General features: G+C 38.1%; 2 protein-coding genes across 3 annotated transcripts in view; one reads left to right on the plus strand and one right to left on the minus strand.

Moving 5' to 3' along the window:
* Nucleotides 1–25,956, plus strand: part of LOC135697113 (zinc finger protein-like 1 homolog) — a 54,642-nt gene that overhangs the window by 10,637 nt on the left and 18,049 nt on the right. The gene's annotated exons all lie outside the window — the stretch shown is intronic.
* The window catches only part of LOC135697145 (aminopeptidase N), a 40,076-nt gene that overhangs the window by 1,273 nt on the left and 12,847 nt on the right, over nt 1–25,956 (minus strand). For both annotated transcript variants that reach the window (XM_065216743.1, XM_065216742.1), the window contains 6 exons: nt 14,098–14,257; nt 13,177–13,452; nt 2,588–2,727; nt 1,685–2,345; nt 1,316–1,508; nt 16–1,253 (listed from right to left, as the gene is read on the minus strand). In XM_065216743.1, the coding sequence (XP_065072815.1) occupies nt 16–1,253; nt 1,316–1,508; nt 1,685–2,345; nt 2,588–2,727; nt 13,177–13,452; nt 14,098–14,257 (2,668 nt within the window). The remainder of the gene's footprint in view (nt 1–15; nt 1,254–1,315; nt 1,509–1,684; nt 2,346–2,587; nt 2,728–13,176; nt 13,453–14,097; nt 14,258–25,956) is intronic.

Consider the following 25,956-nt stretch of genomic DNA (forward strand, 5'->3'; position numbering starts at 1 on the left):
GTGAGCAATGCTTACTTTGAAAGCAACCACGGTTTTACTGAACAACCTAGAGCGTTTAGGATCAGCTCTTTCTCTGAGGCAGAATCCGTTTCCTTATACCGTTTGTACGCAAAGTTCCACTCCGGTACGCCTCCATCCCTCAAGGATGTGCAGTAAATAACCTGCTTGAGGTTGGGTGGTATCTGATTATCCTTGAAGTCAGTCATCCATCGTCGGAATAGTGTTTGCGCACGGACGGAACATTTGTCGATTCCAAATTGACAGGCCAAACCAACAATCCTTTCCCGATGCATCATCTGCAGGTGATCGTCATCCAAACGATCCTCAAAACCGAGCTGTTCAAAGGACTTTCTTAGAGCTGATCTCATCACTGCTAGGAAACTCTCATATGCCGGTTCCCGAGCCATCATGTCACTTAGATAATCTAAACCTTTGCTGAGAGAAGCCCATGCAGGGATGTCTTGTGGGAATTGTGAGACGATTAGAATCAAAGTCAATGGGATGTCGTATTCTATGAATTCGGCACGAGCGAGATTGAATGCATCGTCAACCAATTGCGATCGAGTCAATGCCGGTAGGCTCGGGAAGTTAGTGGTTAATTTTTTCCACGATGCGTAGTCATAATTCACTCTGTAATAACCGGTTCGATCCACATTCAAGTAAACAAAATCTTCCGGTTCTGCCTGAATTACTACATCGATACTTTGGTTGTCATAGTTAAGCCACAATTGCGGAATAGCGCTAGCTGCGGGAGATGACTTCGTAACGATGGTGATCGGAACGTACCACCGAGTATCGTCGGTAGCATTTTTCGTAGGAAGCATGTACCGTTGCTGGGAAACCCTTATCATTTGATCGCTGATTCGCTCAACCGAGATTACCGGATATCCGGGCTGCAACGTCCAAGTGTCCATTATCTGCTTGACATCCAACGTGATCGGGAGAGTGCCGAAATCATGACCGTGAAGCGTTAGAATCTCCCATAAGTTTTCCTGTTCGGCATTGTCGTACTGGTACTTTTTCAGATATTCTGTTATTCCTGTTTTGAAGGCTTCCTGACCAAGGAAGCTACTCATCATTCGGATAATCGAAGCCCCTTTAGAGTACGATATGGGATCAAAAATCCGGCGGATGTCCGAACCACGATTAACGGGAAAAGAAATCGGGTGTGAATTGCGATCGGAATCCTTCTCGAAAGCCTTCTGAAGTTCGTTCTGGACAAACGTTTCAAACACATGCCACTTTTTCTCAGCCTGAAACATAGATAAAAGTTAGCTGCGGAAATATGGATTGGGCATAACGTAAACAATCTCACAAAGTTTAAACACTCGTAGCTCATGTAAGTAGCAAATCCTTCCTTAAGCCAAAGATCGTTCCACCATCGGGGAGTTACCAGATTTCCGAACCACTGGTGAGCCAATTCATGTGCTACCACTGATGCAACACGTTCCTTATGCTTGGCCGATGAACTTTTGTTGTTGTCCTCGGGAACTAAGAAAGCCGACTCCCTATAATTAATCAAAAGTGTATATGGGTGAATAAATTCGATAGCGTGCATCGTATTATGACCTTATGCGAATGATTAAAGAAGGGAGAGCCGTGTCAGGCTTTGCGTGTCAACTTGTAATTATTATTACGAAAGGGGACCAACATTATCCGCCCCGTTGTTCGTATGAATACTTACCGGAATGTTATCAAACCCCAGTTTTCCATTGCACTGAATCCAAAGTCTGGCACTGCTACCATATCGATTTTCTTCATGTTGAACTTGAGGTCAAAGTATCGCTCTAAGTAGGGTAGAATGCGCACGGTCAGCCTGTGCACGTAACTCGTCATTCGACTGACTTCCGGTCGACTCCAGATATTGATCTGTGGACTGAACCCTTCCGAGCGTTGTGCCAGTTGTAAGTTTGATACGATAAATGCTACGAGGTAGGTGCTCATCCGTGGTGTAATCTCAAAATCTTCCTTCAGATATCCCGGACGGACAACGGTAGTCCTGACATGTTCCATATTGGAGAGAAACATGGTTTTATCAACAGAATGAACCAAAGACACCTCAAATGTTGCCTTCATGTCCGGACTGTCGAAGCAAGGAAAAGCTCGCCGAGCATCGATTGGCGAAAACTGAGTACTCGCAAACCAATTCTTCTCGTCGGTACCTTCCTCAAGAAAGAATCCTTTGTAGAATCCTTGCAATGTATCGCTAAGTTGACTTTCAAAGTCCAATATGACGGTTATGTTCCGTAGGTTTTCACCTCGCTCTTTGACCCGGATCACATACGATTGGTTATTGCGACCATATCCAGCATCGAATGCTACATCCTGGTTATCGACATCCAGCACTGTAAGTAAAGCAGGGAATGAAAAAAAATATACATATTAGATGTGAGTCTTGCGGTACATGGGGAAACGTACCTATTTTGGCCATGTTTTGATGTTATTTCACGTTTTTTAATGTTAAGTTGTGTTAAGATTGTTGATTCAAATATTATTCACATGTCGCCCACAAAACGCACGAAGATTGGAAACTATGACCACAACTGGTGCACTTACTCTATCTATAAATTAGTGTAACGAAACTTACCTTGCGATAAATGAATTGTAATGTGATTCATATCCAAAACAATGGGTGGCAGTTCATCTTCCTCGTGAGAGTCTCGGATTATGTGAATCACTACTGTGCCATTGTTGATGGAACGTTCAAAATTTGGTTCAATTGTTAGTCTGTATAAAATGACATAATAAAACAACTCTTAAAACGACATCTAATTACTTAATTGTTTAAAAAGAATTTGGTCATGTTTGCATTATGACTTGTAGCTGATAAAAAAAACATCTGAATCAGAACATCGAAAATTTTAAAAATTGTAATTGTGACAATTTTGGGAGCTGAAACATTTTTTAGATTCAAGAATTTTAAAGCCTTTTGAAGTTTCACTTTCTTAATTCTGGATATTTGTTCTGTTTTTTTTTTTGTATTTTAATTTGTTCAGTTTTTAACACTCCGAATACGGTGGGTAAACGCCGACTACGAAGCCTCCGAAAAACGTGTAACAGCAAGTTTGCAATGATATAACTTAGCCATTTCTTGATGAATTTCCAAAATTGTGGTAACTCTAGAATTCCTAGGCTCTGTAGATTATTTTAATTTTTTTTTTTCTTTATTTTTGTGATTTTTAGCCGTAGGCTAGTTTATCACATTTGATAGTAGAAGGTCAGGCTTAGGGCCTGCCTCTAAGGGAACGTTTCAGTCTAACATTAACGTAACGTAAAACTGGCTCTGAAACAACATTTAAAAAAAAACTTAATGTAAAATGGGAGTTATTTTAATTGCAGAAAGATTGAAAATAGGGTCGTCTTCTTTTTTTCGAAAGCGAAAAGAGTCGTTACACTTTTTTTTTTTAAAGGATGTGTTTTTGGGTTTTGCAAGTTGTTTAAGATCCATAATTTAGATTAATGGGCACAAATGTTCATAATTAGCCAAAATACAGTCATGATTCCTATATATTTTGAACCTGGAGATAATGGAACGGTCCTCGAAAAATCCGGAACATCCATAAAAGTGGTCTATCCATAAACTTGATCCTAGAACTCCGCGGTTTTTTTTTTCGAAAACATTAGGAACTGTGATATAAGAAAAAATTTGAGTTCATTACATAAACATGAACCTGTATAACCATAAGACCGTCCTCCGGAATATCCGAAATATCCGTAAAAGTGGTCAATTCATTAAACTGATTTTAGAGCTCCGCAGCTTTAGAAAAACACTAGGAGCCGTGATGATAGAATGAATTTGGGGTCGTGACAAACATGGTCCCGGATGGCCATGAGACAGTCCTCCGAAAGATCCGAAACATCCGTAAAAGTGGTCAATCGGTTTTTTCGAAAGCATTTGAAACTGTAATATAATAAAGAATTTGGGGTCATGACAGAAACATGGACCAAGATGGCCATGGGGCCGTTCTCTGGTACGTCTGGAACATCCTTAAAATAGGTTAACCAATGAAACTGATCCTAGAGCTCCGCAGTTTTTTTCAAAAACATTAGGAATTGTGATATAAGAAAGAATTTGGGGTCATGGCATAAACATGTACCTGCATGGCCATGGGATCGTCGTCTGGAAGATCTGGAACATCCATAAAAGTGTTTAATAAATGAAACTGTGAAAAAAAAACCGTGATTTGTTTTCGAAAACTTCACAGTTTTAAGTGTTTTTGAGAAAAGTTTCATGAATTTACCACTTTTAAGGATGTGCCAAATTTTCCAGAGTACGGTCTCATGTACATCCAGGTCCATGTTTACGTCACGACCTATTTTTTTTCTTATATCACAGGTCCAAGAGATTAAAAAAAAACTGTTGTGCTGTTTCATGGATGAACCGATTTTACCGATGCTCCGAATCTTCCGAAGGTTGGTTCCATAGCCAACCGGGTCCAAATTTATGTCATGACCTCAAATTCTTTCTTATATTACAGTTCCACGTGTTTTCGAAAGAGCTGCGAAGCTCTAGGATCAGTTTCATGGATGGACCACTTTTAAGGATTTTTCGGATCTTCCGGAGGACGGTCTCATGGCCATCCGGAACCATCTTTATTCCTCGACCCTAAATTATTTCTTATATCACACGGATAGAAATATCTTTATACCTTTTGGTAAATTTCTATTACTGATTATTCATAAAATGTATAAGTCAACTAATAAGCAGACGCCTTGCAAAAAGTTAATGAAGATCATGTGTGAAATGAAATGTATAAGCGACCACACATACCTTTTATGCATTCTTATAGGACCTATGTGGACCTATGGAATGTATAAGGCTGATGTTTTGGCAAAAATGTATAAGTGAAACACATGAATAAAATAATTAATTTTCGTTTAGTGTAGTGTTTTCGAAAAAAAAAAACGGAGCTCTAGAATCAGTTTTATGGATGAATCACTTTTACGGATGTTCCGGATCTTCCGGAGGATAATCCCATGGCCATCCAGGTCCATTTTTATGCCACAACCCGAAATTCTTTCTTATATCACAGTTCCACGTGTTTTCGAAAAAATCGCGGAGTTCTAGGATCAGTTTCATGAATAGACCACTTTTACGGATGTTTTGGATTTTCCGGAGGACGGCCCCATAGTCATCTAGGACCATGTTTATGTCATGACTCCAAATTCTTTCTTATATTACAGTTCCAAGTGTTTTCGAAAAAAACCGCGGAGCTCAAGGATCAGTTTCATGGATTGACCACTTTTAAAGATGTTTCGGATCTTCCGGAGGACCGTTCCGTTGTCTCCAGGATCCATATACAGGAACCATTACTGCATTTTGGCTAATTATGAACATGTGTACCCATTAATCTAATTTATGGATCTTAGAACACTTGGAAAACCCATGAACACCCCGTAAAAAAAAACGTGTAACGACTCTTTTCGCTTTTGAATAAAGTAGACGACCTTATTTTTAATCTTTTCACAATCAAAATCATCTACAGAACCTAGGAATTCTAGAAGTACCACCATTTTTTTCAAATTCATCAAGAAATGGCTAAGTTATGCCATTGCAAGCTTGCCGTTACACGTTTTTCGGAGGCATCGTAATCGGAGTGTCAAGGGAGATATGCAGTTAGTAAGCAGTAAATGAAGCGTAGCATTCTTTCTGAAACAAGCGCTAGGCTTTGCTTGTGTGCATCATCAAACTTATCAGACCGAAGAAAGGCTCCTAGGCACGAGGAACTATGTTTAAAAAACAATTCTAATCACGACTGTTTGAGTTTTCTATGCATATAAAATCAAGAAAACTAAACGAAACAACTGCACCGATGACGGAATGTGCAGCGCCTGAAGAGTACTTTCGAGTACCGTAAAAATAACTTCCAGTCTCGTCTCGTTTTAATGATGATTTGTATAAACAGTCTGATGGCACGCGTAAACTAGGTTTCGAGTGTACTAACAACAGTAAGTGGTTTATTCGTTTACATTCATCCCTTGTAGGCTATAAGAGGAGACACCCGGCAGCAAAGAGCCATTCTGGCGGTCTCCTCTCTTTAATATAAACAACCAACGGCCAGAGAGTTGTAATCGATGACATCATAGCATCTCTTCGTGCCCTTTCAGTTTACTAGGTTCAGCTGGGCGCTAGCAAGTAAGACTTTTTGATCGATTCGAATTGAAAGTTATGTACTCGGAACACTTTGTTCAACTATGTCCAGACATGACATTTGCATTAGGGATGCAAACTATTGCTAATAACCGCAAATGTTAGACCTCTGGCAATGGCGGTGTTTCCCTTTGAAGCCGTCTTTTATATTTTTCACCGTAAGTACATACGTGATAGTGATATAGTTTTATCTTATCTCTGTGTTTGGGAAAACTTAGATGTGCTAAACGCAAATGTACATAGGAAATGAGCACATGATCATTAAATTTGTTATGAATAAACATTGTATAGATCAGTAATGAGCACTGGTCATCATCATTCAGAATACCTGCTTAACAAAATCGCATTATTGTATGTATCATTGGCAAACTTTTGCCGCATTGCTGAAACGAACTTTTACCGGTGGAGCAAAAATTCGTTTTGAGCAGTCTTCCTTCGTTCTAGCTACGACTGAACTAAAAACTGCTGCCGGTGGGGTTTTCCAGTGTCCAACTTGACCGACAATAAGGTTCGGGTCAACAGCAGGGGAGGGGTGTGGCTGGCAAATACAAATTCGTCGCCTACCTAGTATAACTGTTTCCAAACGTAAACAAGCTATGAAAAACTTACATGGTTTGTTTTCGTTTGGAACCAATTTCATACAAGAATGATCAGTAGGCTGATTTGACAGCACGTATTTTTTCAAATATCAGGACACACAGGAGAAAAATCAATTAATCAGGATGGTGTTCAGGGCTAAGGTGTTTGTGAGGAAAGTCTTAAAATCAAACGAAAAAAAAAGTCACTGTAATTAAGAGTCTGAAATGTAGGAAGTGGTGAGCGGAGGGTGGGCACCAATTATTTACAATCAGAATAAATCATGATTTTTCAAGTAAAGTCGTTGGTCAATGAGTTGATGGGTCGATAGGCCTGGAAGCTGCCTCTCTGGTGTTTTACCGATACTTAGTACGGAAAACAAGACGAACAAAAAAAAAAAAAGAAAAAAATAGGTTAAAAAACGCTTTTATCATTTTATCAGTTGGGTAAAAATAGCTTAAAAAAAGGATGAAAATAAAATATCAGAATACATATTGATAAATCAGAATACCTGGGACCTCATCCTCATCCATCCTCATCCCACATTCAATTTATCACTTTAATCCACATTCCTCATCAACGAAAATAAATTCCAGTCATCCCTTTTCTATTTTTATGCATCCCTGTCTAACGGGTGGCAACTAAAATTTTGGAATTTTTTCGAGGCCTCTATGCTCAACAACAAACGAGCTCAGAGAGAAATAAGAGTGTGTATGTGTTAGCTCTCTCTCTCTCTTTCTGCTAGTATTTTCTGTTTTGTTTATGCTTGCTCATTTTTGCTCAAAATGCCGTCGAAACAAGAAGTATTTCGTGAGCGCGTTGTACAGTTCTACGAACTGCACAGAAATCTCGGCAAAAAGTATACGGTACAACATTTTAAAAGCGAAAATGTTGCGGCTTCGACTGTTTACCATATCCTAAGATCCCCAACAACGGATCATTGAAGATGCTGAGGTTTTGACAGCACCGTACTGTGGCTACCACAGTATTTTACATTGGTTCGTCCGTATACAGTAGCGCCAAATGAAAACTGTGGTGGGTTCAAAACTCAGCCATCTAAAATGATCCACTGCTCGCAAGCAAGGTAGTGGAAGACCAGCCAAAATTATGGACGCAAAAGGACTTCGTTCTCTTTCTCGTGCCATGGTTCAAGCCCTCTGGTTTGGCAATCAATCAATATGTGTACCAGAACGAATGTTTGAAGAAAATTGTGATCCCGTTTCTACAAAAACATCATGCTGATGGACAATACGTGTTTTGGCCGGATAAAGCGTCATCGCATTACGCCAAAAAAACACAATCGTTCCTGAATACCCATTCGATCCCATTTGTACCCAACAACCACAACCCGACAAATCTGCCTCAGTGTCGCCCAATCGAAGATTTCTTCAGGGTTTTGAGCTCCTTGGTGTACAAAAATAACTGGAGAGCCACGAATTGCAAACAATTGATTGGTAGTTTGCATTCGCAAAGTTGACATGAAGGCCGTACAACGCTCCTGTTCCGACATCAAACGGAAGATTCGCCGAACATCCGATTACGGACCGTTTTCAAATGTTCACTAATTTTTTTTCAACAATGGACAATGTATCTTTAATTTCAATAAATCAGATCTTCTTCAAGTATGTTTGTCTTTTTTTGACAGCTTGAGAAAGAAATTCCAAAATTTTAGTGGCCACCCGTTATTTTTTGCAAGATATCCTAAACATCCCTGTTTATCCTTCTGTCTATTTCAATCTATTCTTTCCATCTCGTTCGCATGCCATAGCAGTGCTGCCAAGTCTCTTTTAAAATAAAATGCATATGAATGAGTATTGTTCACCCTGTTGGCAACCCTGAGCTTGCTGGTGCTTGAATCAAAAAATATTGTATATGCATTGCTGAGCATGATGACGTCACTCTATAGAGATTTCCACGTTCGGTTATATTGGTGCGATATCTGAGAGCGTGTTAGTGAAAACCCGAGGAAAATACATAACAAATCGCTGTCATACTGATTATTATCTAATCTAATATAAATAAGAAATCCTACACGCAGGCAAAAGAACGTAAGAATTCGATAAGAAACACTTATGAATTTTAGCCACAAGAAATCAGTATGAATTTCATTAATTTGCCTTATGAAAAATAATGTTGACAAAAAAATAATAAATCCGAGCAGACTGGAACCGAACCATGGACGTTGAGATTACGGAGCTCGTGTGTTGACCACTCGTCTTTCAACGCTTAAGAAAATGGGATGGCTAAAGGCGTATAAGAGCTGCGTTATGTTAGACGAACATTTTTTATAAGTCGCGCTTATGTAATTTATATTTGTCGTTCATAAGTCGAGTCTTATGAAACTCTTAAGCCTATTTGCCTCAGTGTAGGGAAAAAAAAATCATAGGAATGTTCGATAGGCTCAGGGAAACCTCATGGGAATGTTCGATTGGCATAGCCAAATTACTCAATACATTATCTCCGGTCATCTTTTCCTCTGAGGATTTCTTGGGTTGACCAACAGGTTGACGTATATGACAGATTGGATTGTGTGTGGCGCAGCTACAACATTTTTGCTCAGTTGACGAATAGGTTGAAAGTAGATCCGACATCCAGTCGAAGAATCAAGTTTACAACCAGGTTGAATTGACTGATCAGAGAAGCCGTCGAGACGAGTTTTCAGTTTACAAAGTTGACAGTGAGAACAATGAATTTCATAAATGTTGCGTTGAAGGCGTTGAGATAGAGATGCTCTTTGATTCTGGTTCAACTCACAATCTAATAGAAACATTTTTGCAGTGCGAGGTTCTATGCGGAGAGGTAGGTAGCTTTGCAACCGACAAACCGGCATGAATGACCATAGCAAAAACAATAAAATTTCTGATCAAAGCACACTGCTAACATCTGACTCCATGTTCGCGGGAAATATTTAGCTAAGTCATGAACCCGCATGCAAAAGTTATGAATTGGTTCGTGTCTGATCTATTCTGGACAAATTATTTTTATCTAGATAAAAATCCTATGGTTTTGACAGTTCGTTAGTTTTAGATAAATGGCTTCGGAAAAGTTTTTATATATTTCTTGAGGAAATTTATTTTAGATTCAAATTTGTTATCTAATGGTTCTCGTTTCATACTGGTTTAAAAAAGGTTACTTAGGGTGACTCCTAAAAATCTTTTTATTACAATAACTTTTTATACATTGATTTCTCGCAAATGATTTGATGTTGACATTTTGAGAACTTTTGATGGCGCATGTTTTTGCCATGTGGCTATCTCTTTCTGTTAGAAACAGAGGCGAACCAGACCCGGGCTGAAAGCTTGCGTAATAAAGAAAACCTAGCCTGATGATATATTTTGTTGTGAAGCCCACTTGGCCAGATGCCATATAGTGGAAAGAATACTTGACAAACAAACATCGTTACGTTGAATATTAAATGACTAATCATGAAAATCGATACATACATGACCAAAAATCATATGAAAGAACGAGCAGTGATGAAAAAAAGGAAAAATATTGATAATATGCAATCCTAACTTTCAGTTTCATTCGACCTTTTGTTTCTTTTTGAACCATTAAACCTTTTGTCCCCTGCTCATAATTTGACATTTTGAAACCCCTTCTCATCATTCTACCTTTTGTCCATTCGACCTCTTTTCCAACCGACCTTCTGACCCCCTTCTCATCATTAGATCTTTTGTCTATTCTAACTATTGTCCATTCCACCTTTTGTCCATTCGACCTTTTATATCTTCGACGTTTTGTCTTTCGATCATTTGTTATGCAACCATAAAAACTATGAGTGCCTTTTTTGTTTAATTTATTTGATTAACTTTTAAAATGTGCCTATTTTTTCAGAATAAACCTTTTGCGAGAAATCAATGTATAAGAGATTAATTTTAAAAATCTTATTTTCAGTAGGTATCTTAAGTTACTTATAAAAACCAGTATAAAAGGTGCACGGTTGGAGATAAAAATCTTTGTTCAGCAAACTTCTACACTAATTTTATAAGTAACTTAGGGTGACCCCGGAAAAATCAGATTTGCTGCTCCCTCGTTTAGAAGAAAAGTTATTAACGATTTTCGTGAGAAAAAAAACACTCTTTTTAAATGTTAATTAAATCACTAAACTCCAAATATATAAAAAATCTAAAGACTGACTAAAAGTAAATTGGTACACCCCTTGCGTGCCGCTAGCACGGCTCTAGAGTTGGGAATCGAACAACTTTTCAAGTGATTTGTTTACACATCTATATAGAGTGGTGCAAGTTTGATCAAAGTAGTCGATCGCGTTCAGAAATAACGTCAAATGAATTTCTAAAGAAAAAAAAACAAGGCAAGATCGAATTTGTCCCCAAGCTCCTCATTGCCCGGAATTTCGACCAATCGAAAAATACTGTCAAAGACATCCAGAAAATGCGGACAAAATGGAAGAAATGCGCTGATTCCATCCGTTTCCACTGTGCGGGCGCTGATGGGCGCCATCAAGAGGAAGGTTTGAGTTTTCGTTCGAACTGGCGAAATGTAACCATCTAATGCTGTAACTTAGAATTTTTAATAAAAATACTGTAAAGCAACCATTAATGGACTTTTTAAACTTATTGAATCACGAATTACATGTCTTTTTGTGTGTACCAATTTACTTTTAGTCAGCCTTTACTTGTTCCTTTTTGATATATCAACATTTGAAAATTAACTTTTCATCGAAGACCATTTATAACTTTTCCAGCGAATGAGATAGCCACCTTGTTTCATCAGCAAAACATGCGCCATCAAAAGTTTTCAAAAGTGTCTAGAACAAATCATTTGCGAGAAATCAATATTTAACAAGTTAATGTAAAAAACTCTAAGTTAATCTTTTAAAATCATTATGAAACGAGAACCTGACGTTACACTAAAAATATTTCCCAGATTTCACAGAAAATTTGTACCTTCAGGAAAGTTGCTCCAAATATTTATTTTTTTATTTTTTAGAGCATTGCGCTGGTTTATCTCAAATAACTTCAAAGTTTATATTTTGACCTTAATAACCGTAGGGACCACCCTAATTTCCCTTGCATAAAAATGGCAAAATCGAAACTTTTCCACATTTACTTAAAACAATTTTTATTTTCCTAAATGCGGCTTTGAGGCCATTGTTCAGTGAGGAGCTAGGGGTTTAAGTTGACCCACCCTAATATGCATATTTTCAAGTATTTTCACAAGAAATCAACGCAGCAAAACACAAACACTTGATTTTTTTCCGAAACAAGATTCCGAAAACGCCAAAAAGGAACAAGTAGAAAGTTGATTAACCAACGCTTTCAATGCATTCCTATTCTACATTCCTGGCTGATAGTATGTATCAATTAATGTTTGCATTGCTGACCTTTAATGGCCACAGTGCTTTGCAGATTATAATCCGAACGCGGTTGTTACCATCTTCTTCAGAGTAAATACGCCAGAAACAAATCATGGCATTATTATGCATCGAATGTGCTGATTTCCTGACGAAACATCTTTTCAGCTGATTTCCGGAGGACGTCTACGTGTCATTTTATGCAAAAATAAACATAGGCGGTGGTATCATAATTACACGACGGACTGACTGGTGGAAACTAATTTATGCGCAATACGAACTACGAACGACGACGACAGATGACTGTAATGATAGACACCTTAACATTGTAGAAAAGATACCTACGTCGCTGGTTTATTGAAAATTCGTTTGAATGAAGCGGATCAAGCGAAAGGAGCCAGAGGGAAACCTTGAAATATGTTGCTTTAATTATTCGCCTAGTTCGGGGAAATAACTATACGAACGTGACCCTATTCAACTTTTCCGCACAATGGCTCTAATTGAGCTCGCACTTTTCGCGCGCTAGATCTTGATTGTGGAACAACGTTTGCTATAGGAATGGTATAAACCAATATAAAGCAAATCGATCCCGGGGCCCACATCCGATACAGTCAGTTGCACAGGAAAGCGATGCGATGCTCGGGTCAATGAACCTGACACGGTGCTAGTCGGGTTTGTTTATTTGAAAACTAGAGGATCGTTTAATAGAGAATCGGCGCATCTATATTTAGCATCCAAATAGAGGTAAATTGTATTTGAAGCGGCAAATTTAGTGAAATTTGTTCCTAAGATGTTAGAATGCTATCAGTTATAGAACAAGGTGTTTTGACTTTCAAGTTCATTTAGGAGAAATATTGTGACAATCATAAATATTAAAATACATATTGAAAATGACCGTAATAGGCAATGAACCAACCAAAATATCCATTTGCATGGTCCAGATGACGCATTGCTCTAAGAAAAATTTAAGAACAGGAGTTTTTTTTATCGAGAGAGAGAGAGACATTAAGCCATTTCCCCTACCTAACAGCATGCATAATTTGGTAAAACGTCGAAATAGAAGCTTAATAGTATATTGAAAATTTATTTCATAATGAATCAATGAGGCGGAATTTCATTCCGCATTACTTACTTGTAATGGAGAGGTGACCAGCCGAAACTTCGCGAAATTATGTCCTGCTCGTCTTCTTCCTCCGAAAATAAGCCCTCGTTATCGCCTTTATCATCATCACTTCGGTCTCGTGTCATCGTACTGTGATGGATGTTCAGTCGAGGATCGTGGGAACATTTTTTCGACATACCATTCCCAACCATACCCGCACCATTACTACTCAATGAGTTGAAGATCGCTCCAGTATTGATTATTGAGGAATTTTCATTAGAATGCCCGTTATCGTGAGTACGTAATCTGCAAGAGAAATTGTTTTTAATAGAGTTATTTGTCACAAATCCGGACTAATATGCTCTCAAATGCATGATTATTGAACTGTGGCGTGGCTACTGTATTCGAGCTGAGAGATTGATTTGAGCGTGTTAAGGCGGAAACATGAAAAGCAACTCCTGCTGACAGAAACCCGTCAATCATTCGAGTCAATTCACGGCCAGCCAGATAGGGCGCTCGGCGCTCTCACCAGACGCCTTAAATATAATACACACACATCTGCGCCACATGAGTAAGTCAAATGTTAAACCGTTTGACACCACCGTCATGTATGTGCGATTGGTAACACTAGAGATGTCAAAAACTGCCATTCTCGAAAACATTTGTAGATTATTTAAATATGTTCTTCCGTAATTAACTTATCATTGTTGTATACTATTTTCTCTAAATGCTTGTAAATACACACACCCGGCCAGCTAATTGTCGGCTAATTTACATCATATCGTTCGAATTCGGCTTGGGCACGTCTGAAAAATTAAATACCGAGAAGCAGGTGTAGGAGGTTGGCAAAGAAATACAAACAAGCTAAACATTTGACTTACTCACGCTCGCTCAATGTTGAATGAATGGAATTCGCCGACGAGGGGATCGTAAAAATAGATAGTTACTCACCGGGGTTGATTAATCAATAGCACCAGCAGGACGATCGAAAGAAGTGTCAGTGCAGTGACAAGGAACAAGGTGAAGTACAAGCACCAACTCGGGACGTACTTTCCGCGGGGTGAATTGTTGATGATGTATTTCTGACCGTTTTTGCTTTTCAGCTGACCTCCTGAGTAGAACGGTGAGAACAAGTTTTTGTTTTTAATCATATGCGAAACAATTTGGGCCATAAACGATCAAGAAATGGAAGAAGCTGAACGAAAATAAAAAGCACAGTGAAAGAGCATTCAAATTTTTGGTATTATTAAGCGAAGTTTTGGTGATGATTCTTATTTTAAGAAGCGGTCCTTCTAAAACCAGTTTCTGATGCCTGGATGCGGTTGATCGACTTGCATTCATGCGTTAAAATATAATTTTTCAAATCACATGCTGCACAACGTAGAATCCTAGCTTTTGGAATCCAGCTTTAGAATCCTAGCATTGAGGACTTATACTCCCAACCGGGTGATGTAAGATTTGCTTACAATAATGAGGGATTCATCATCGCAGGATGTTAGTGGAGGACGCATGAACGGAAGAAGAGATATATCGAGCTCCGGTCCAATGCAAGAAAATGGAGACCGAAAAATGTGGAATGTACCTACTAGTCAGTAAAATGAATTATGTTGAAAAAAGAAAAGAAAAAAATTTGCCGACTGGACTTAAACCACGAACGTAGCGTTATTAGACCTGTGTTTTATTCACTTCTCTCCCATGCTTCGAAATATGGATAGGCTAATAGCGAATAAGGACTCGTACGATAACTCGATTTCGTATGCTTTTTCTACTGAACGGGAATTATAGAGAATCGTGGCAAGATAAAACATTATTGCATCGTCTACAAGGTCAACTTATATCATTCGCTGCGGTATTCGACGCGGAGGATGATAGGAAATGCAACTAATATTCAATGTAATACATTATTGTTTTGCGTGTAAGCACTAATAAAAGACTAAAACACATTGCCCAACTTTCCATCTGCTGTTTGATAGGAGCAGCATATCCATTCCTATTGCTCAATGAATAAGCTATCGATCAAGATCATCATTACTCCAGTAACGCCTGATAGATTACCTTTTCGTGGTTCGTTGCTGGAATTAAGGTCTACCACCGAAGCCTAGTCCGAACAACTTCAAACTAGGGGAACAGGACTGTTTTTGTAATTGAAGAAACACATCTAAGTACTTTTTACTTTTTATGCCTTGTTGATAGTGGCAAGACTCGGTTTTGCCCATCGAGGAAAAAAAAGGTAATTATTTTTTATCTGTGTGATTCCTAATCTATTATTCACTGTTCTCTAGTTTGAAGTGGTTAAAACTAGGATTCTGCTGCATGGTTATTATCGGTGCCATTGCTTGATTTTGTTGCGAAGGAATCCGTTTTTGGGTATAAAAAGCGGGGACCTTACAATTAGAGTCAGATCCTTGCGATAAAGGCAAGAATGACAACTGTATCAAAACCGAATACTTCATCATTTCTCGACAGTTGTTCGGAGAAAACTGATTTGTGCTACTCTTAAGATTCTTAGCAAAGGGAATTGTTTTAAATTTCTCAAATATCATGATGTTTACTGTATAGTTATTAACCACGAACTTCATTGAGAATTAGTGATAGTCGACAACAATTTTCATTTTCAACTTCTAACAGTACATATGTATGGAGATGTTGTTCCTGTAAAACACATTAATCCGATGAATAGGTTTTAGTGCTTCTATGGCCTATGCTAGGATTCTTAAACTAAGATTCTACACGCAAACCAAAAATTTATTACAATGAAGAATGCGACACAATGAGGAATGAGGAAAAGCAATGTATGTAAACCCCCTCCTTCTTCACAACAACCTCTCCCCCCCCTCAACAATAACCTGAAAAAGACATGGACTTTGACGATCACTTTTTCCGGGAAATAAATTTTAAACAAACCACAAATATTAGTAAAAACAGAAGTTTTTTCCCTTAATTTCTTCCCGCACCATAACTTTCAAATTTGAGAAAAAAGATTGCTTGAAAGACATATTTGATGATATTATGTTGATGAATTACACACCACAAGATCTGATCCCAACCTTTCCAAGGAAACCGTTCGTCGCTCTTCGAGAGGCTGAAGGCCAGCCAGGCGGTGTACCTCAGAATTTCGGGTCCTACACTGTTTAGGATCATCCCAAGGATCTTGTTCTGGAGTTTTTATGTGTTCCACACATTAATTGTTGCAACGTGATCAACAAATCAATATCCATGTGTCGTCCACATACGTAATATATGTACATATAAAAACCAGAAAACCATGCGTGACCACACATAATATTCATTTGCGTATAAATGTCATGTGTACTTCTGAGTGGATTCTGTTTATGTGTGGTCAAATGAAAATTATGTGGAATTTCACATTTATATATTTGTCAAGGAAAATGTTTAAATTGTTTTGAGTGAACCATAACCGAAACATTGATATACTTGAAAATTTTAAGATAAAGTATATTAGTCAAAAATGCATGAAAAACATCAATTCAGTGCCAACATTTCAAAGGGGCGTAATTGCATTTGTAAACAATGGCTTTACCCGTTGATTTCTCGCGAATAAAAGGTCACTCGTAAAAAATAATGACACCAACAGGTAGAGGAATGTTTCCTCTACTAGTTAGCATTGTTAATTTGGAGGGGCGAGCTTTTAGTTGCGAGAAATCGACGGCTAAAGCCATTGTTTACAAAAGCAATTACGCCCCTTTGAAATGTTGGCACTAAATTTTGTGTGGTTCTACGTCATACTGCGGTCGTGTCTAGGATACAACCCTTTAATTTTTTTTTATCTATGTGATTCCTAATCTTTGCATGCACGTAACCTATAGCTCATACCGTAGTAGGCTGTGTATAAAAGAAAATGATTTACTTAGTTTGACAGTTACACCATGACGAAGTGGCAGCGTATTCGTGATTTGTCCCACGCGCAAATGTCGCAAAAAGACATTTCAATCGCCGTGGGAGTGTCTCGGTGGACAGTCAAAAGGGTTTTAGACCGAGAAAATAAAGGACAACTATCCGCGAAGGTGTCCACAGGTCGTCCGAGGTCAGCTCGGGTTCCGAGGGTTATCGCTGCTATCAAAAGGAAGATTCGGGTTAATCCAGTGCGTTCAATAAGGAAAATGGCAAATGAACACGGGATCAGTGACTTTACGGCACGGAAGATCGTAAAAGAGATTGCGGGGCGAAGTCGAGGGCACGGAAAAAAACTTATATGATTACCAACCGCATCTGGGAGCTACAAATCGAACGATGCAAGAAAATCTTGAAGCGAAAAAATCCGGTAATTCTGTTCACCGACGAGGGCAAGTTTTGCCGTCGATCCCGTATCAAATTCCAGAACCGACTGGTATATTAGCTCTCTTCCGGTAAAAGGCGTGGCCGACGAGCACAAGAACGTGTATCTGACCAAGCATCCTGCTAGCGTTATGGTGTTTGGATTGGTGGCTTCCGATCGCAAAAAAATGGACCCGGTGTTCATTCCAGAAGGCGACAAGGTCAACACGGAGGTCTACATCGGGATTTTAAGTAAGTATGTTCTTCCGTGGATCAAAGAACAGTACGGTTCAAAGCCAAATGTTGTATTTCAACAAGATGGGGCTCCGTGCCACACCTCGAACCGCACTCAGAAGTGGTTGCAGGAACATCTTCCGTTCTGGGCGAAGGATATGTGGCCGCCATCCAGCCCCGATCTTAATCCGCTGGATTACTCAATATGGCGCGTCATGAAGGCCAAGGCCTGTTCTAAACGCCACCCCAGTACAGCGCCTCAGACAAACATTGACTCGTATCTGGAGAGAAATGGATCCAGACTACATTATTAGAACCTGCCGTGCATTCCGGAAGCGTGTGGAGGCCGTAATTGCAGCAAGTGGAAACTCGATTGATGATTAACATAGTTTAAGACTCTGAAAAACATCCCCCTTTGAATAAATAAAAAAAAAACTCGAAAACGAAATCTTTTTTTTAAATTTTGACATTGCTTAATGGTGCAAACATTAACACGCATACGGTAGTTGTGAACCACGAACTTCATTGAAAATTAGTGATAATCGACAACAATTTTCATTTTCAACTTCAAACAGTACATAGGTATGGAGATGTTGTTCCTATAACACACATTAATCCGAGGTTTTAGTGCTTCTATGGCCTATGCAAGGATTCTTAAACTAGGATTCTACATGGTTGCAGTAACAGTGGATTTTATCACAAATGTTTACGAGCTGCACAGTACAGTAAGATTTCGATTTTGGTGATTTCGTTTTTATTTATTATAATTACTTTAACACTTCTGGTAATGAGTTTTAAACTCGTGACATTGGTATGGATTCACATCCACAGTATTATTTATACGTACATCGTTAGATCTTCCTTCCAAATGCTTGCAAACATAAGAAATAGACAGCGTTGTGTATTTTTCGATTTAAGATCTCGTTGTCGTGTTGCCAAAATCAAGATTCCACTGTATTTTGTATCATTACTTTATGCAGCGGACAGCAGACGCTCGCGTCCGATTTCTGCAACTATACATATTACTTCATGGCATATAGACGGTTGCCAAATGTTCAAACAGGATTTGCATGTGCGACGTAAGTCGGGTGAACGTGTCTCGTGGTAAATGTATGAATCATGTGACCCATGGTGTGACAGAATCACCACCGGGTGATTAATTCAAGGCATTCAGGTTCGCGGCGCGAATCTTCCTACGCAAAGCAGTATCGTTCGTTCATAACATGTAGGTACCGACGCAACGCAGTCAGATATTCTACCTTCAATAATCACGAGCTGCGAGAGAGAGAGAGAGAGAGAGAGAGTATCAGACGGGAGAATGAGAGAGCCTAGCTACTACCACCTTATGTGTTGTTATCAGTGAATACGAAAGCCTATCAAAAGAAGGAGAATTCGTGAATCGTGAGTGAGCATATTACAATGCAGTAGCGTAGTATTACGAGTTATTCAGTATTAGGTATGCAACAAACGACTCATTCATAAATCCTGCCGACCCCAGTAGGAGAAACCAGACGCTCGTCTATATGAAGGTTTGCAGAGTCGCCCACTACATAACGATGATAATCAATTACGGTTTCTATCTCGTTTTAGTTAGGTCAGAACACCCAATATTAATTGACGATTTCCCAATACAAAAAAAATGCAATGGAATTCAATAAATTGCAAACATTCATCATTTGACAATTTTACATATTTTTGGTGTAGAATACTACTGCAAACCTGAATCAACATATGTGTCATCACGCTAGCAGATGCTTTGTTTCAACTAAAATTTATACACACCATAAACATTTTATTAGAAGACGACAAATTAATTTAATCAATCTCCAGGCCTACGTAAAACTTGTTGGTCGACATGATCTGATTTGTCGACTTGTCGTTATACTTTTCACCGTTTCCCGCAGCAGTACGATCGATAGCTCTTCTGTTGAGAGTTATGTGACGTCGTATCTGCTCTGGTAGCTTATGAATTAATAAGAACAAATGCGAAATTGATTATTAACACCATCTAGCTATGACGACCCAGCGCCGTCACGCCAAAGCACGGTAAAGGCAAGAGGAGGAATCACATGAATGGGATCTTTAATAACAGCTTCCTTATTGCCGCCAATAAAAGCTGATATGCAAGCCGTATGTGCATGCCGTAGTTGGATATTCATGCTTTCGAAGAAGGGTGAAAGTATAACGGTTCTGATCGAAAATATGCATTCCAAGCCAACCGACCAGCAAGATAATTTGTCGACCTGTTTCTCAAGGGTGGTTCTGTGGGAATATTGACAAACAACTGAAAATAATTAGGATATTTCAACGGACATATTACAAGAATTTCGCAATCGTAGGATAGACAGATTTGCTGCACGTCCGACTATCATATAGTAGCAGTGAACATTTCTATTTTTAATATTCGATTGTACAATGCATCGCTTCAGAATAGGTCTACTAGAATAGGAGGGGAAAACCGCGAGAAAGCGACACACACGGAACATGCTTGTAGTACCGAAAATATTTTTCTTTACGCATACTTGAGTTTATGTAGGTAGATAGATAGATATACAGATGGAAGAAATATGTTAGCCGACTTTCAAAATGCTACCGCGAGCCATAACGTTTGGGATTGTAGCACCTAGCAGTGTGAATTGAAATGGGTGAACATCTTCGCATTTGTTGATTTTTCCCGACAGTGGCAGCGAAAAATAACGCGAAACACACGAAATGAACTCTTGGGGTAGGTGCAATATCGGTTGCTCTGCTCTATATATCGCACGTTGTTTTTACCAATCTCGTGCAGAAAGCTGAATTCGATTCAGTAGTAAAAGCCGGTGTCGCTCGTACGATTTATTTTTTCTATATTTCGAATATCGTTTAAAAATATAGGGTGCTAATTGGAAAATCGCGCTCGAACCAAAACCAGTGAAGGTTCACTGAGCTACTGTGGTCGGCACATGCAGGGAGCAGTAGGTGCATGACAAACACATGATGTCATCACATACAACCTACACGACCGATGTTGCTGTAGGTGGATATAACGAGCGAAGACCGTTGTTTTCGATGTCATCAAATTAACATTTTAATGTAACGTACCTTTCTCATCAGCGATCATTTTAGATTGAAACAATACTGCAGTTGTTATTACTTTTTATCATTCCCTCACAGCAGAAAGGCATCTAATTAGATGCCTATTTCATGGATCATATTCACATTACGATTTATTTATCTGAACCAATGTTTCATAATATAAACTAAATTGTATCGATTCGTTTGGTTAAATAAACTTATCTATAAATACACAACCCACAAAACTGTTTCAAATTACGGAAAACAGAGGGCTGTGGTCTTTGCGTGACTGTGTCGATTGCATATGTATATGCATCGCATATTTACGGAACCATTAACCAAGGCCTAACGAATGCACCCCGATTTGTGTTTGATGGCTTCTGGTTGAACGGCCGGTCAGTAATGAAAGCAATAAAAAAACAGTTCCTCATTTTTACCGCTGCTGTGCTGCAACCATCAGAAACGCCTATATCTGTTCTTTTTCTTTTAACCATTTGAACCAGAAATAAAGAATAGCAACTACAGGAATGTGCTACGATCAACAGCATCGAGCTGATACAGTGTTTGTTATAAAACCTGCCGGCTCCGATCCATGTAAACAGCCAGACAGATTCGAAGTGTCTTCCCGCGAACTTTCGATGATGGTAAAGATGTTTTTATTTTCAGTAGATATGTTACCTCTTCCATCAGTTTTGCTCGAAACCGGTTACAAGGAAAACTATCACCCACGCTTACAGTGAAACGTAAATAAATTACTCCCCGATGCGACAAAAAAACCCCTCACACTGATTCGGTTGATTGAGTTCAATAGCGATGCTTCCATTAATTAAGCCAGAAAACCTGACCAGGCGGCGTGAGTAGCACTCTGATATTTGTGGGAGTAACATCTCTGTACGACGGTCGCGGCCTCTATCTTAATGCGAATCGTCTGCCACCAGAGCGCAATTGCAGTTTCGTTTTCTGATATGAAGAAGAGAATCCATTCGGAAAAGGTGATCCACCCACTAAGCTATTGATTACCAGATAGCGAATGCAGCTAGGGCGTTGTTTTTATTATGAATTAACAAATTGGATTTAGCAATAACTTAAATGCAGTAAATACTAAAAAAATGCATAATTTCGATTTGAGCTATTGATTTTATTTTCACGTACACTCAGAACAGGACTAAGTACCGTAATGTACCGAATACCAGATAGTCTTTTTAAATCAAATATTACATCCAGTTGGCAACATAATAATTAAGTAATGAACAACACAAAAGGATCATCATAAAATGTATGTGGTGTTTGGATCTTATTTGGCCTCAATAATTAACTTTTAAAAGTATCCAGATTCATGGACTAAGAGTCTGGATTTCAGTGCATTACAGTACTCAACGTAATTAAAAAGTTCTGGAAAACATGAAAACATTTCACGTGAAATGTTTCTGAGACGTTTCCAAAATATCAGGTCATCGGTATTTGAATACGTTCGGAAAACTCAGTCATAAAATTATTTGTGAATGCTATTGTGTTTAAGCATGATTTCGCAATGCTAAAGGGAGTGAGTGTCATTTAAAATATTATTAAACATTTTAAAAGCGATTAGGGGTGTGCTAGTGAATTTAACTACGCGATAAGAAACTTCGATTATAATATATCAAGTACACAGGGATGGCAAAACTACCCAGCAGTACATATTTTATATTTAGGGTGAGCCTCTCATTTCAACTTATATTTGAAAAACTGAAATAACTATTTCAAATGAACCATTTGAATACGTTTTGCGCTACAGGGTCAGGGGATTTCTTACGAACTGTGATAGGGGTGGAAATGTGCTAATAATTTGGTTGATTTTGACGTTACGTGATATGTTGTTTATTAATTTATTTGGTAAGGCTCAAACGAATTAACTTTACAGAGCCTAGGATTCTTGGTCACTACACAATACATCTTAAAACTATAGTCAAAAGGTACAACACAATAAACACTTTATCTTCTGCTTTCCAAAAAGCATCCTCCATCAGAACGGGAGCCGCTTCCAGTGGTTTCACTGTATGGCAGTTGCATCAACGGGGGTCAGAGCGCTTCCATTGTAGCAATGGAGGCAAAACGAGGTCAGCACTCACACACTCATCACGAAACGGTTGCTTTCCAAAGTCGACGATGCATCGACCGAAAGAACTGCTGATGAAGAACAATGAGGAGGACCACACAATGGTTGCAGCCGAGAAAACAGACGATCGCGTGTCACACATCGAGAGTGGCCTGCTTTTGTCACTCCGAGTGAACACAGTTACGTGATATGTGAACAGGGCCTTAATGTAATGCACAATTTTCAAAATATTCAAAAGGTAATTTTAAGAAACTTCTAAGTAAAAATAAAACAAAATCCTGAAGAGGAGATTCTGAGGACAAGTGTGATAGAGCTCCAAGAGTATTCCGATACGAATTTCTAGAGAATCTAATTCTACGGATAGTTTCATAGTAATTTTATTCAGAGGAGAGTTTCAAGGGAGTCCGAAGGAAAATTTTATGGGAATCCTGAGGGGTATTTTTAGGCATTGTGGGAAAAGTTCAAGGGAAATTTAACAAGAGTTCTAACGAATTGTTAGGATAATACTTAGGGACCTGCAGGGTGTCCATCCAACCGGGAAAACTGGGATAAAAACCGGAAAATCGAATTTATCGGGAAAAATGCGGGAAAACTCAAATTGCACCGGGAAATACTCATCCCACAGTAACAATTTTGATTTTATATTAGTCTTGTAGGCCATTTGGTCTTAAAGAATCCTTTAAACCTTTAAACTTATAATGTTACTTGGAATCAATCAACTTTATAACACATACATCATTATACTCTCTTGCTTACAACTTTCATATTATTCTTTTCTCTCACTCACAATTTGTTTTTTTTTTTTTTTTTTTTTTCCTTTATTTACAAGGCTTTCAGCCATTGGCTGGTTCGCCTTGGGTCACAATTTGTTCGTGTCCGGATCAAGCGGTGATTTTGTCGTTCCTTCCTACTACGATAGCTAAATTTATAGAATTTAATATGGTGTCATTGGAATGCATATAATGTCATATGATCTCATTGCTTGAATTCTTTTGCTACAGTTTTCCTAGTGAAGTAGTTCTAGTATAAAGGCTGAGCGAGACATATCCTGTTACGAAGCTACTTCAAGATAGAGAAGCAGATTCATGCCGTCTCAAACTCCTTGCAAACTCCGATCATGCTTGGTATGCAAGTGTTCGACGCCGGACATAGAGATAAATTAAACATTAATTTCTGCACTTTGTGCTAACCAGATACCAAGATTAGGACATCTTTGAATACCGAGGATAGTCTGTAAAACATAAAGATCTGAATCCATACCTCTCACTCCAAAATCATGATTTCAAATCTCACCCGGATAAAGCACGAATGATCCGAGGGTGTAAAAATTACTATGAATAAAAAAATACATTCCTTGGAATTTTGCTAAGCATTCTCAAATCATCCTCCTTGAATCCTGTAAAGATTCTTTTAAGATTATTTCAAAATCATCATTGGAATTTCCTTGCATTTCTCTTCTCAATTCCAATCCCCAATTGCGAATAGTATGATTTGAGCTTACTACATTACATACTGTATTCTTTAGAGTTAACACTTAAGCGAAATAATAATCTATGCTTCAAGTAAGGATTTGGGTTTTATCATGCGATAAAACTTGTGATGGTACTTGAGATATTTTACCATATTTAACTGTTTCAATTAAAGTGCGAAAACTAGGTTAGATAACTGAAAAAAACCGGAAATACAGTTTTTTTATTCTTAAATAGAACGGCCAGAGTGCATTTGTTTAAAGTCCGTCATCTTCAAGAAAAATTAGGATATACAATTTTTTCCATTGTTTATGGTCTCGAAATTTTCTGAGGTTTTGAAAAAAAAACTCTGGTTCCGATATCTCTTCGTCATCTTGAAAGTTTTCCAAACCTAATATGTTGGAAAATGGTCTAGGAAACTTTCCAAGCGGTAGAGATTTTTTTAAAGACCTGAATTTCGATAAATCTTTGAAGGCCGGAAGCTTTAGTATTGGCAAACATCGAAAAATCATGTAGTAGAATCTTCTTTTTTTCAGAAATTCTTTTCCAAGCTCATCAAATTGGATTTTATACAAGTCCGGAATCAACAAATTTTCATGTTTAAAATCATGAAATATTTTCAATATTTTAGAATCATTAAATGTTTCTCGGACTGTGAAATTACATTCTAACATATCGTAAATTATTCTACGCTTTCTTAATTTGTTTGAATTAAAGATAACGAATTACTAAGTACCAGAATTAAACAAAAAAAATGTCAAATATTTCTAAAATGTATACCAACTTTTCGAGAAGATCGAGATTTTTCGAGAAATTTTTTCTCGTTCCAGAATAATGATAATTATTGATACGATCCAGAACACTTGTCTAGGTTCCAGAGATATGAAGTTTTACAGAAGTTTCTATATTCGAGATATTTAAAATTGCTTGTCTTAAAATTGACGAATTCCTTCAAGACGTTGAACATTTTTCTCTGCGCTTCAATTTTTTTTTTCAATTTCAAGATTTCCTAATAAATTTCTTTGTTCAATCTTTCACATCCCGAAATTCAACCAATTCGCGATCTGAATCTTAATTCAACTTATTCAACGGTTGGTTTCAAAAAATCGTGGCAGAAAAATGTTTACTGTGTGAGGAAATGGAGGTTACAAATTAACCTATTGATTATCCAATTAATTATGATTTTACGAAAACAAATTTATAAGATCCTTCAACCATTTGTTTTATTTAAAAAAAAAGCTTGTGAAATGCTCATGGTGGTTTAAGAATTTATAATATTTGTCACAGCGGATCGCATTCAACGACAGATTAGATTAATATCTTTAATATCTTGCCGATCAATAAATGTCACTATTGGTCACTTTTTTTTATTGTTTTAAAGTCACTATTTGGTAACTTTTTTGTTATTGTAGTCAATACTATTGTATAACCCACTACTAGACCTACATATTCTAGAGGAATTCTTCTGAATAAATTTTATTATTATCTCTAAAGGGTTATTTTTGAACGCCTTTTTTGTTTAATGTAGAGTTTTTTTAATAACCGGGTAAAAACCGGGAATTGAAAAATGAAATTTGAATGGACACACTGGACCTGACGAATGTCGACGACTAGAGTGGCATGAAGAAAGAAGATTAGTAATATACATATAATTCACTAACTTAATCGCCTATCATGGACAGA

The sequence above is a fragment of the Ochlerotatus camptorhynchus genome, unplaced genomic scaffold, assembly GCF_037179485.1.
Source record: "Ochlerotatus camptorhynchus isolate MF236.1 unplaced genomic scaffold, CSIRO-AGI_Acam_v1.1 ptg000067l, whole genome shotgun sequence".
Classification (NCBI taxonomy): Eukaryota; Metazoa; Arthropoda; class Insecta; order Diptera; family Culicidae; genus Ochlerotatus; species Ochlerotatus camptorhynchus.